Here is a 10,266-nt window from a genome sequence, read left to right on the forward strand (position 1 = left end):
ATAATACTAGCACTGAGCAGTGAGCACATCGTGAAAATTGTTACGAGGAGGTATTAACCTCTGCCGCGAAAAAAGTGTCTGTAGTTCTTAATTTATGTGATAAAAGATAAATATTTGTAAGTAGTTGCAAGTAGATGTAAAAGTCACGTGCTTGTTACGTTAAATTTTTTTGTCACAAATAATATTCAGAGTTTTTTCGTTGTCAATCATTCGATGATTACAAAACACCGTAAAAAATAACTATTCTGCTCATCATTACAGATAACTGATAAAAAATGGAGTCTCTTGGAAGTTTGGGTGGCAGTGGGCTAACCAGTGCTCAAAAAGAAGAGTTGATGGACAAAGTCAAGCAGGAAATTGCTTTAGCAAATTTTCAAGAACTACTAACGGTATGAAATATTCTCATCAGATACACATGTTCAAATGATAAGGATGTTCTAAAGAAATTTTCCATTTCAGAAAATTACAGAAAAATGCTTTAAACAATGCATCAACAAGCCAGGAATTAGCTTAGATAATTCTGAACAAGTAAGTTGAATCAATAATTTAAATATTCTTGTTTAACATACGCTAAAACTTATATTATTTTTCTAGAAATGTGTTGCAATGTGTATGGACCGATATATTGATTCATACAATGTAGTGTCAAAAGCTTATAGTACCAGAATACAAATGGAGCGCAATTGAAATCTATAGTCTAGACTATATTTTTTAGGGATATTCAATGTTTGTAAAATCATTTTATATCCATAGAGAATTATAAGTGTTGTAAATAAATTGTTTTCAATATTTATTTAATTTTTTTTATTATAAAATCAACCCTTTGTATAATACCACCTCATCATTAGAAAAAAATGTAAATTTGCTTTCAGTGCTTATCAAAGAATATATGCATTAATTAACTCAATATATAATTATAATAGTTGTTTGTGTAAAAAGGTTTTCAATTTTTTTATGTTCATAGATAATTTTCTGTTTCTTTACATAAAAAGAATGCTTGAATTTTATATGATAACAAAGAATTTTTTCAAAGATTACACTTGTAAATTTACAGAAAATTTACACATTTGCTTTCTATACAAATTCACCTTAGTTTTACAACAATGATTTCATTATGAATTATTTTACAATTATTCTGCAATTATATATACTCAGCATAACAAATACTAAAACAACATGTAAAAATATACATAGTAAACAGCTAAACTATTATTTATTTTTACATTGTAAACATGTTAATCGGATGGAATCTTTAATGCCACCATAAAAAATGCGCATGTACTTGTCAAAAAGGCAATACCAAATACTTTCGTTGATTAAAAAAATGAGTTGTGCATCAACATACACAATTACATAAGTAAAATATTTACTTAAAGTTTATAGAAAGTTTGCTTCATATTTTAAAAATCTAGTTGAATAAAGTGCTCATAAAAATATTTTATTAACTAGATTTTTGGTTTTAACAATATGTGTGCTCTTAGTTTACCACTCATCTATTTGAGTCATTTATTTCTTCTTACTGTTACTCATTGTAAAATCTATACTATTCAATTTAAACGATAAATTTGTCTTCATAGGCAATAGCCCTCAATATCAGATTGTAATAAAAATAAATATATAAACTGCACAAACTAAAATAGACTCAGTTAAATTATGCATTATACTAAAATACATTACCAATAATTTACTGGATATTTATAAAAATATGTAATGTGCTCTAAGTTTGAAATGCTGTATGTGTCTAGGCACTCATTTTGTAGTAAAGCCAATTGCTTCTCAATGAAAAAATTTCATTATAATCTAAAACATGTTTAAATAGTTACCATGTAGTCTAATTAATTTTAAATAATTACTATTTCAAGTATATTATTCATTGTTTATGTGAACTTTGTCCAAATCCTTTGGTTGAAGTTCTAACAAGTTATCAATCTGTGAAAAATCATATTTATTAATTTATGGATATCAATTATTATTATTAGTATAAAAAAAAATCTTACATATGATGTTCCACTTGATAATTCTTCATGTATTTCTTCACTATTATCACTGAGTGAATTATGAGCAGACTCGTTTACAGCTTTTGGACTGATGGACTGTTTATTACTGTCTCCAGGGATTTTAGATGGACTCTGTTCACTAGGACTTGAGCCAGATGATGGGAGATCTTCATCATATTGTGATACAGATTTAGCTAAATAAAATATTAATTTTATTTAAAGAATAACAGAATATTTGATAATGAAAAAAACTTACCAATATCCATTAATTCTTTTAAATCATTCATATGTGTCTTTTTACCATTAAGAGGTGGTAAATCACCAAGATTTGAAGTATTGGAATATGGAGTATTTGATGACTGTCCAACAAAAGATTCTACATCTTTTTTTTCTGTGACTTTTTCACTTGTTCCATCAACAATTATTTCATCAAAATACAATGTTTTACCTCTAACTATTGGTTCATTAATTTTCTTATTTTTCAAATTATCAAAAGATCTGTTCAGTTGATCTAGGAGGTGTTTGTTGTTTGTATTTTCATTACTATTATTTATAAGAGCACTTTTTTCTTTTAAAGCTAGATTAGATGTGTCATTCAACTTTTCATTCACAATTTTATGGTCAGTCATTTGATCAATGCTGTTGTGATTCAATAAGTTTTCAACTTTATTTGCAGTTATTTCTTCTGGAATATTTTTTGTTTGAAAATCATTTATTTTTGATGAGTTGTTGGAAACGTCGGAATCTTTGTGTAAAACTTTAGGATTGCTAATGTCAAATGTTGAATTGCCATGGTTGTCAACATTTTGATTAGAATTATCTAAATTTACCTGGTTTGAATTATTCTATAAAATGTAAGAAAAATAAGTATTAAAAAGGCTAGGAAATTTACAATAGTAGCGTACCTTTTCTGCATTAACTGCAGCATTTATGGTATTTTTAAGGATTTCACCAAGCAGAGGTTCACTGGTACTAATCCCCAAGTCCTCACCAAGTTTTTTCCTACCATTATAGTCATATTCCTTACCTAAGTATGTCTCAGTATCAAAAATTGATAGCGTATAATCTAGACCAAAATATTCAAGAAATTCTCTGACTAAGGCAAACAACACTTTTCCCTCTGGTTTACTTAGGTACTGCCTAACTGGTTTATTGAGAAGAGGTTCAGGGTTCTATAAATTCAAATATGTATTGTTTAATAAGAAAATACGATTTTTTGTAATGAAATAATCGAACTATGTGACATACCAAAACAGATTCTTGCTCCTCCAAAGTAAGAAAAACACTAGCTCGAAGCTCGGCCTGAAATCATTGAAAACCAATTTAACACACGAGTTTTCGAATAGCTCGCAAAATCATAATAATCGCACTTTTGTAAAATTAACATAAAGCGTTTGTTGACGCGAAATTCCAAAATTTAACCTCGCAACGCGCACATCGTTTGGCACAACGAACAAATTACGTACCCGTATTTTTGCAAGAACACCATTATTTTCGAGAGTCTGAATAACCAGATCTCGCAGCTCCGTGTCCTCTTCCATCGATATGTTACCGTCGATCATGTTTGGGACTCGAAGAAAAACCAAAAATTAAAAAACAAATACAAAAACTGCCTCGTCGGAGATGATGGCCGGAGGAGGTAAATATTTATACGCTAAAATACAGTGCGAATTTGAGTCAATCGCTCGCAGACGTTCTGCATCGCTCGAGCGTTATTCGCCATCTGGCGTCGTCCGTCGCGAACTCGTAGGGGTTTTTAAAAAAAAAGTAAATAATTTTACAACGAAGGTGTAACGAAAATTAGACTTTTTTATTATGTTTATTCGTATGCAAGGTGGAGAAGTGCTGTCTCAAATTGCCCATTATCAATTTTCGTTGGGCTTTGACCTCGCCCTCGCACATGCCGATGAACCCGAGCGGGCACTGGTAATGAATGGTCTCGATGCATCTGGTGTCGTGGTCGCCGCTGCGCTCGAAGAAGAATTCGGCCTCGGTGTAGACTGTTTGGGAAAAAAATCACGATTGTAACATAATTCAAGCAGCATTGCGGAAAAAAGCTAAAATTCTAAAAATTGCTTACAGCAGTTCATTCCGAACATGAAGCAGGTGTTGTGCTTGGACTCGATCACGAATCCGTGACCACTGCGCTTGATCGAGTACTGCCCGACGGCGTGATTCTTTATCCACGTAGTGGCGCTCAAGTGTTCCGTGTACTCGACCCAGTACTTCCAGTGCTCGTAGTTGCCCGATTCCTTCAGAATGTTGAACTCCTCGCTTTTGTCGTGCAAGAAATGAATCGTTATAATGAAGGAATCAAATTACCGTAGTTAATTTGAGAAACTTACATAGTGGGATTTAATTTCATCATATTGCTGAAATCTGCCACGAATTCCCAAACCTGTTCGGGCTCCGCATTGTGCACGATACCCTCGTGCGTCAAATTGTAATTGCGCTTGTGAAAGAAGAAAAACCAGCAAATGATCGACACGAAAAAAACGTGAATGTACAATCTTTTGCGCGAAATGGAAAATATTCCGTTCCTTTTTCTGTAAAACAGTAATTAGCATAAATAATCACGTTGTAAGAATGATTTTAAAAAATGTCTCGACAGAAACGTACCCAAGTAAGCTCGGCATCGTGAAACTTTGTATCGTGCTTCGCGCGACAGCGATGTATTCTGGACCGAAAGAGACACGACACCACACTCGCTTCAATCAAATAAACACTGAGCGTATACTGATTTTACATTTGAAATATCCGTTGAGAAGATAAGATAATTTCCGGCAAGATGCTGCGCGTATCTCGCGTTCACCGCACCGAAAGCGGAGCTTATAAGCAGACTGTGTTATATGCTTTTAGAGACGTCACTCCTCCTAGGGACAAGAATCGAGTCTATTTTTAATGATTCTCGTACAGGGTTCTGTATCGTGATCCGATAACCATCTGATTCTCGTCGTGTACCGAGTGAAGGAAATCTTATAACAGATGTACACAATGTGCTGCTGAGCCAAACAGATGATGTCTATATAAGTTTTGTATCCCCACTATGACGCATAAAATGTGCCCGAGTCCCGTGAGCGCTTTTTTCGCTCCCTCTCCAGTAGATTCTTTTTTCCAGCTCTCTTTATATTCTCTATGTCACAGGATCATAAGTATATATGAGATCGTTGGTAGGAGGCAGCTAATGGAAATGTGATATATACGATATATGCAAAGCAAAATTCGATCCGAGAATGGAAAGTTGCAAGCTAATCGCATATTTTTGAAATTCAAATGATTAAAAAAGCTTTTTTATCCTTTGAAAAATTATAATTTATTAATGAGCTTCGTATATAAAAAAATTTTTACATGGTGTATACAGAACGGAGTTAAATTAATGTTATTTTATAAATATATTCATTTTGATGAAATCACAGTTCTTAAACTTGTTCACAAAAATGAAATACTGTTTAAGGTTTGATCAAAATATATTGTAATCATTTATCTACTGAAACTCTATTTTTGCTACAATCTTTTTTATAACTTTTAAAGCAAATATAAATAAGTTCATTTATTTCAAGTTTTTTGAGTTATCAAGCTATGTTCCACGATTTACACTAAGTTAATTTTTTTAAGCATTAATTGCATTTCAAACTGGAAATAAATGCAATACCTCAGTTATCCTTCAACATCCCTTGAATATATAAAATCCAGATACATATTTCAATATCAAAGTATCATTCATTTCATTAAAATTGTCTCTTTGTGCACTTATGAATTGTGCAGTACTTTATTGAAGGCATTATAAGACGTTTCCAAGTCAAAAATCAATTGTCTGACTTGTGATTCTGATAATTCATCAGATGCTGACATGTCATTCAGAGTTTGAAGCCACTCTGCTACTTTGTGTTTTCCATCAAAATCACTTGGAAGGATACTGAGTCTATTCATGGTATCCATTAAATCTCTCAAGTCTGGATGAAGTTGATCCATAGCTTTGATTTCAAGGCGCAGCTTGTCCATCAAAGTGATGAAAAGAGAAACAATGTCAGCTATGCATTTGGAGGTGTTGCCCTTATCATCCTTGATTGTTATTGGTCTGTCTTCTTTAATTCGTTCTAATGCAGCTGGACAATCAAGTCTGAAAGCTCTGGCAAAAGCATCAATTGTAGGAAACTGATCGCTTTGAACCTAAAGATCAATATAAAATTCTTTAATAAAGCTTCCTTGAATAATTGTATAAAACTTACTCTATATTTAACAAATTTACTCTACCTGCTTAAAAGCAGCTCTGTATTGCACTAATAGTTTGCTACATGCAGCTGTATATTCCTTCGGTGTAACGCAATCTCTGATATAAGCTTTTTCAAGATGCTGCAACGTATTCACAACTGCATATAAATCTGCTTGGTTGTCATACTTTTCACGTTCACGTGCATTTTTGTATAATTTCACCTCCTCATAAAGCTCCGGTCGATCTTGATGTGCTGACATTATCTGTAAATATCACATGATGGAATGATTTATTAATTTCTCGCGAGTAGGTTATACATTGCATTTATAATTCAAGCAGAAAGACACAGGATGATTTTGGTAATTTCTTGATGAGAATTTAGTTGAATGCAATGAAAATTAATATATAAAATATATACATTACTACTAATAACTTGAAATCTTTACTGAAACGATATGCGTTTGAACAGAACAGATTTCAATTCTCTTTTGGGTACAGTCTATGGTCGGCGTAAACAAAAAAACTATTGATACAACAGTTAAACCGATCGATCGCCACTGTATTTGTAGTCCCAAGTATTAAACAATTTTTGGTCAAGGTGCATCGATAACTTACAGAGATACTTGAAGCGTGTGTAATGTTAAACTGTTGATATCATTGTAAAAATCACGTCTGCTTAGGTATTTCTTAATAGTGTGTAACAGATATCTACTATATCGACATGATGTGTCACTTGAATAATGCGCACTTGTTGTGACAGATGAAAAACTCTCCTGTCAAAGACTTGAAAATGACATTTTCAAGTAAACTAGGTAAATGAAATTTAAAAGTAGGGTATGGAATAAAGAGTAGAAAGGATGTACATTTGTAATTGTATGGCTTTTGAAACTGATATTTTATTAACTTTTCAAGTTTTGTACTCAAAAATAGCTCCTTTCATATCAAAGTCTATGTCACAAAATTTAGTTTTACACATATCTGAAAGACAGTTTGACTTGATACATGGACAAGTAAATTTGTACAATTCTTTGACTTTCACATTATTTTCTAAATTTAATATAGAATTTATATTTGTACTATTATTAGGCATTGCTATAAATTTATTTATAACTATTATACGCTGATGCGGATCTATGATTATCACAGGTTTAAATACTTTTAACAAAGGCTTTTCTTTTACATTAATTAATCCTGAAACTTCAGGAACATTCATCACAGAAACAGAGTCATATCGCTTTTTAAGAAAAATATCTTTTAAAATTTTAGTCTCATCTTCAATAACATTACATTTAAATACTTGATTATTATTGATGCTGGGTAAATTATCAACTATTTCCAATATAATATATGGTTCATTTTTAAGAATGATTGGTGTTTTAGCGATTTTATGACGAAAAAGAACTACTCTCGATTTTTCTTTTGCCATTGCTGCATTCAAAATATTTAATAAAGTGCTCCTTTGAAAAATCAAAAAATAGCAATTAGGTAATAAATTTTCATAAAAAGGCATAATTTCAGCATGAAATAAAAAAGTACTTACTTTTTTGAATACTTTTTTTTCTTTGGTTGATCTGAACTGTATTGTGTAATGTATGTAGTCTTGACAAAATTTGTCTTTGTATGAAACTGAGTTTCAATTATATTTATATCATTTTGTGTTTGAGAGGAAGACTTTGTTATTTCAGAATCACTACCTTCTGAAATCTGATCATTTAATGATTGAGACGAACTTGAAGTTGATGGATTTGAAATGACTTGGGATGGTTGAATAATTTCTTCTCTGTCTGAAGATTCAATGAATAATTGAGAATTCACTTCTTCTATGAGAACCCTATCAGAATTTTCAGACTCTTCACTGTTTGAATCGTCTATATGAATTTTAGAAATTTGAGTTTTGTGTTCGTCACTAGAAACAGACTCAATGAATTGTGATGGCTGTTCATACAGGGTTTTTGATATTCTTTCCATCCAATTGTCCTTGCAAACTTGTGGTGTAATTGTGCTATTTGAACTTGTGTCTATGACTAAAAGATTATGAATTAATTTGAATGAAGTAACTATTGAAGGATAGTGTTAATACCAAATACAGTATCTTACTCATATCTGATGTTTGGGTGCTTGTTTTAGGTTCTTCAAAATCTTTGAATTTTTTAAGATTTACTAAACCAACTCCTTTTTCATCATCTTTCTGAATTTTAGAAAATTGGCTTTCACGTTCACTACTAGAAACAGACTCAATAAATTGTGATGGCTCTTCATAAAGAGTATTCAATCTTCCCATCAAATTTTCCCTACAAACTGGTGGTGCATTTGTGTCACTTGAACTGGTATCTACAACTAATTTATTTAATTTGAATGTAGTAATTGACAAAAAATAGGATTCATATGGAATGCAGCATATTACTATTATCTGATGTTTGTGTACTTGTTTGAATCCCTTCAAAATTTTTGAATTGTTCAAAGCCTCCTTTACTGTCCCTTCTGAGGGTTTTCGATCTTTTGAAACGACTCTTACGACTTGTGAGAATTGGCGATTCAGCCGGACGTTTTTTTCCCAGATTTGGTGATGTCGTTGAAGCATTTTCTCCACATTTATTTCGGCTCAATATCGGCGATGATACCTGATCAAAAGATTGCTTGGTACCCGGTGAATTTGGTGGAGTCGTTTTGTAATTTGCACCATCGGAATTCAAATTTGTGTCGGGATGATTTATCAACCAACGTAAAACGTACTCTTTTCTTCTCTCAGGAGTCGTTAGCGTTGAACACGAGGGTTCATTCATTTTTACAACAGATTAAAGTACTTTGAATCGCGAGTGTGTTTTTAAGAAAAAAAAATTCATTTTTCGATGTCACGACATAGCGATTCTCGAGTGGTTTTATAAACAGTAGCCTGTAGCAGAAGCAAGTCCTGTGCCATGCGCACAATTAATTGAATTAGTAAGCGCGGCGCGCGCCCCTCCCCCTCCAGCGGCTCGTGCTTGATGACACTTCCCACTTCCAAAGTAGTTTTAAAGATCAGATCAGTAGCATGTGCTCTCCGAGTGTGAGAAAGGTTTCCCATTTTTAGTAGAGAATAGTAGAGATCTATTTTCCACACGCCACGGTAGTGTTATAACCTTAAAATAACACGTGTAAATTCTTAAATTACTAAGAACCACCACTCACCAGTAAGAAAACACTTTACTTACTCAGTCATACTTTAGTGGTTACCGAAGAAACATAATCTAAGAATTAATATCAAAATGAAGCTACTTACGCACAACATGCTATCGTCCAAAAGTCTCAAGGGAGTCGTTGTTGGATACCCTTTAAAAATTGAGGTAATTCATTTTATTCCTATTAACTTGCATTCAGTTAAACAATTTAATATTTACTTATCATATTATTATTCTGCAGGCTTACGATGTTAAGGTTACAGAAGTGGAGTTTAACCCAGAGTTCATAGCTAAAGTTATTCCAAAAATTGATTATTCAGTTTTGATCAGAGCAGCTGAATACGTGAGTATAATTAAAATTTCTGAAATTTATAAAGCTGATCATGCACAATAGCTAATATCATTTAATTCATTGCTTTTTAGTTGGGTCATGTTGGTAAACTACCAGGGCATGTGCCGGAGAATGTAGAAAAAAACACAGACTTTTTGAAAGAAGTACATCATGCGCTTCTTGAAGTTGAAGTTGTAAAAGGTGATTTAGTATGTCCAGAATCAGGACGTCGGTTTCCAATTACCGATGGCATACCAAACATGTTGTTAAATGAAGATGAAGTTTAATAGTATTACATGCACATTCATTGTAAATCAGTGTATCGATATTTCGTTATATTTTTGCACTTTTATCATTTGACTGTAATTATTTTCTACAAATATTTTAGGCCTTAGGAAGTTAAAGTTTGTTACATTTATTGAATTAAAATAAAGTATGTTACATGTGTAAATAAATTAATTTAAAATATATTTAAGTTAATACAAACCAGTTTGTTGTGATTTCATTTACCTTAAAAAAGTATGCAACTAAATTCTGAAAAAGGTATAAATTTATATTACTGAGAGT

The 10,266-nt window shown here is 32.2% G+C and overlaps 6 protein-coding genes across 8 annotated transcripts; 2 read left to right on the top strand and 4 right to left on the bottom strand.

Moving 5' to 3' along the window:
- The first annotated feature begins 10 nt into the window (after positions 1-10).
- LOC106657291 (mitochondrial import inner membrane translocase subunit Tim13-B-like) lies at positions 11-793 on the top strand. Its single transcript, XM_014378706.1, has 4 exons — positions 11-116; positions 262-389; positions 460-528; positions 595-793. Exons 2-4 carry the CDS (start codon positions 276-278, stop codon positions 685-687), a joined length of 276 nt encoding a protein of 91 aa, XP_014234192.1. The 5' UTR covers positions 11-116; positions 262-275; the 3' UTR covers positions 688-793.
- Positions 794-1,130: 337 nt separating this feature from the next.
- On the bottom strand, positions 1,131-3,690 carry LOC106657288 (FGFR1 oncogene partner-like). The gene is made up of 6 exons (XM_014378703.2): positions 3,464-3,690; positions 3,246-3,299; positions 2,903-3,169; positions 2,254-2,842; positions 1,998-2,191; positions 1,131-1,929 (listed from the first exon to the last, which is right to left on the bottom strand). Exons 1-6 carry the CDS (start codon positions 3,557-3,559, stop codon positions 1,867-1,869), a joined length of 1,263 nt encoding a protein of 420 aa, XP_014234189.1. The 5' UTR covers positions 3,560-3,690; the 3' UTR covers positions 1,131-1,866.
- A 107-nt stretch (positions 3,691-3,797) lies between these two features.
- On the bottom strand, positions 3,798-5,042 carry LOC106657196. Its single transcript, XM_014378575.2, has 4 exons — positions 4,617-5,042; positions 4,343-4,543; positions 4,078-4,271; positions 3,798-3,997 (listed from the first exon to the last, which is right to left on the bottom strand). Exons 1-4 carry the CDS (start codon positions 4,631-4,633, stop codon positions 3,798-3,800), a joined length of 612 nt encoding a protein of 203 aa, XP_014234061.1. The 5' UTR covers positions 4,634-5,042.
- A 257-nt stretch (positions 5,043-5,299) lies between these two features.
- LOC106657237 (vacuolar protein sorting-associated protein 28 homolog) lies at positions 5,300-6,880 on the bottom strand. Of its 3 annotated transcripts, none has more exons than XM_014378631.2 (3): positions 6,826-6,880; positions 6,252-6,473; positions 5,300-6,167 (listed from the first exon to the last, which is right to left on the bottom strand). In XM_014378631.2, the coding sequence occupies exons 2-3, from the start codon at positions 6,468-6,470 to the stop codon at positions 5,748-5,750; spliced, it is 639 nt and encodes a 212-aa protein (XP_014234117.1). In that variant the 5' UTR covers positions 6,471-6,473; positions 6,826-6,880; the 3' UTR covers positions 5,300-5,747. The 3 variants fall into 3 exon arrangements, with proteins under 3 accessions (XP_014234117.1, XP_014234116.1, XP_023314732.1); XM_014378630.2 differs by having other exon boundaries at positions 6,634-6,868; XM_023458964.1 differs by having other exon boundaries at positions 6,629-6,868.
- Positions 6,881-7,081: 201 nt separating this feature from the next.
- On the bottom strand, positions 7,082-9,113 carry LOC106657241. The gene is made up of 4 exons (XM_014378634.2): positions 8,615-9,113; positions 8,308-8,547; positions 7,751-8,234; positions 7,082-7,667 (listed from the first exon to the last, which is right to left on the bottom strand). Exons 1-4 carry the CDS (start codon positions 8,991-8,993, stop codon positions 7,118-7,120), a joined length of 1,653 nt encoding a protein of 550 aa, XP_014234120.1. The 5' UTR covers positions 8,994-9,113; the 3' UTR covers positions 7,082-7,117.
- Positions 9,114-9,233: 120 nt separating this feature from the next.
- LOC106657244 (multifunctional methyltransferase subunit TRM112-like protein) lies at positions 9,234-10,185 on the top strand. Its single transcript, XM_014378638.2, has 3 exons — positions 9,234-9,533; positions 9,610-9,711; positions 9,792-10,185. The coding sequence occupies exons 1-3, from the start codon at positions 9,456-9,458 to the stop codon at positions 9,984-9,986; spliced, it is 375 nt and encodes a 124-aa protein (XP_014234124.1). The 5' UTR covers positions 9,234-9,455; the 3' UTR covers positions 9,987-10,185.
- Positions 10,186-10,266: the final 81 nt, after the last annotated feature.

Source organism: Trichogramma pretiosum, unplaced genomic scaffold, assembly GCF_000599845.2.
Source record: "Trichogramma pretiosum strain Unisexual culture from Peru unplaced genomic scaffold, Tpre_2.0 scaffold66, whole genome shotgun sequence".
Taxonomy (NCBI): Eukaryota; Metazoa; Arthropoda; class Insecta; order Hymenoptera; family Trichogrammatidae; genus Trichogramma; species Trichogramma pretiosum.

What these genes read in the sequence shown, in the direction of transcription:
- LOC106657291 (XM_014378706.1), top strand. Translation starts at nt 276, where the DNA reads ATGGAGTCTCTTGGAAGTTTGGGTGGCAGTGGGCTAACCAGTGCTCAA. An exon ending in ATTTTCAAGAACTACTAACG is followed by an intron (nt 390 to 459) that starts GTATGAAATATT and finishes TTTCCATTTCAG; the next exon opens with AAAATTACAGAAAAATGCTT. An exon ending in GCTTAGATAATTCTGAACAA is followed by an intron (nt 529 to 594) that starts GTAAGTTGAATC and finishes TTATTTTTCTAG; the next exon opens with AAATGTGTTGCAATGTGTAT.
- LOC106657288 (XM_014378703.2), bottom strand. Translation starts at nt 3,559, where the DNA reads ATGATCGACGGTAACATATCGATGGAAGAGGACACGGAGCTGCGAGAT. An exon ending in GTGTTCTTGCAAAAATACGG is followed by an intron (nt 3,300 to 3,463) that starts GTACGTAATTTG and finishes CAATGATTTCAG; the next exon opens with GCCGAGCTTCGAGCTAGTGT. An exon ending in AGGAGCAAGAATCTGTTTTG is followed by an intron (nt 3,170 to 3,245) that starts GTATGTCACATA and finishes TTGAATTTATAG; the next exon opens with AACCCTGAACCTCTTCTCAA.
- LOC106657196 (XM_014378575.2), bottom strand. An exon ending in ATGAAATTAAATCCCACTAT is followed by an intron (nt 4,272 to 4,342) that starts GTAAGTTTCTCA and finishes GCACGACAAAAG; the next exon opens with CGAGGAGTTCAACATTCTGA. An exon ending in CATGTTCGGAATGAACTGCT is followed by an intron (nt 3,998 to 4,077) that starts GTAAGCAATTTT and finishes TTTCCCAAACAG; the next exon opens with TCTACACCGAGGCCGAATTC.
- LOC106657241 (XM_014378634.2), bottom strand. Translation starts at nt 8,993, where the DNA reads ATGAATGAACCCTCGTGTTCAACGCTAACGACTCCTGAGAGAAGAAAA. An exon ending in TACACAAACATCAGATAATA is followed by an intron (nt 8,548 to 8,614) that starts GTAATATGCTGC and finishes TAAATAAATTAG; the next exon opens with TTGTAGATACCAGTTCAAGT. An exon ending in AAAAAAAAGTATTCAAAAAA is followed by an intron (nt 7,668 to 7,750) that starts GTAAGTACTTTT and finishes GATTTTTCAAAG; the next exon opens with GAGCACTTTATTAAATATTT.
- LOC106657237 (XM_014378631.2), bottom strand. Translation starts at nt 6,470, where the DNA reads ATGTCAGCACATCAAGATCGACCGGAGCTTTATGAGGAGGTGAAATTA. An exon ending in ACAGAGCTGCTTTTAAGCAG is followed by an intron (nt 6,168 to 6,251) that starts GTAGAGTAAATT and finishes ATTGATCTTTAG; the next exon opens with GTTCAAAGCGATCAGTTTCC.
- LOC106657244 (XM_014378638.2), top strand. Translation starts at nt 9,456, where the DNA reads ATGAAGCTACTTACGCACAACATGCTATCGTCCAAAAGTCTCAAGGGA. An exon ending in GATACCCTTTAAAAATTGAG is followed by an intron (nt 9,534 to 9,609) that starts GTAATTCATTTT and finishes ATTATTCTGCAG; the next exon opens with GCTTACGATGTTAAGGTTAC. An exon ending in TGATCAGAGCAGCTGAATAC is followed by an intron (nt 9,712 to 9,791) that starts GTGAGTATAATT and finishes ATTGCTTTTTAG; the next exon opens with TTGGGTCATGTTGGTAAACT.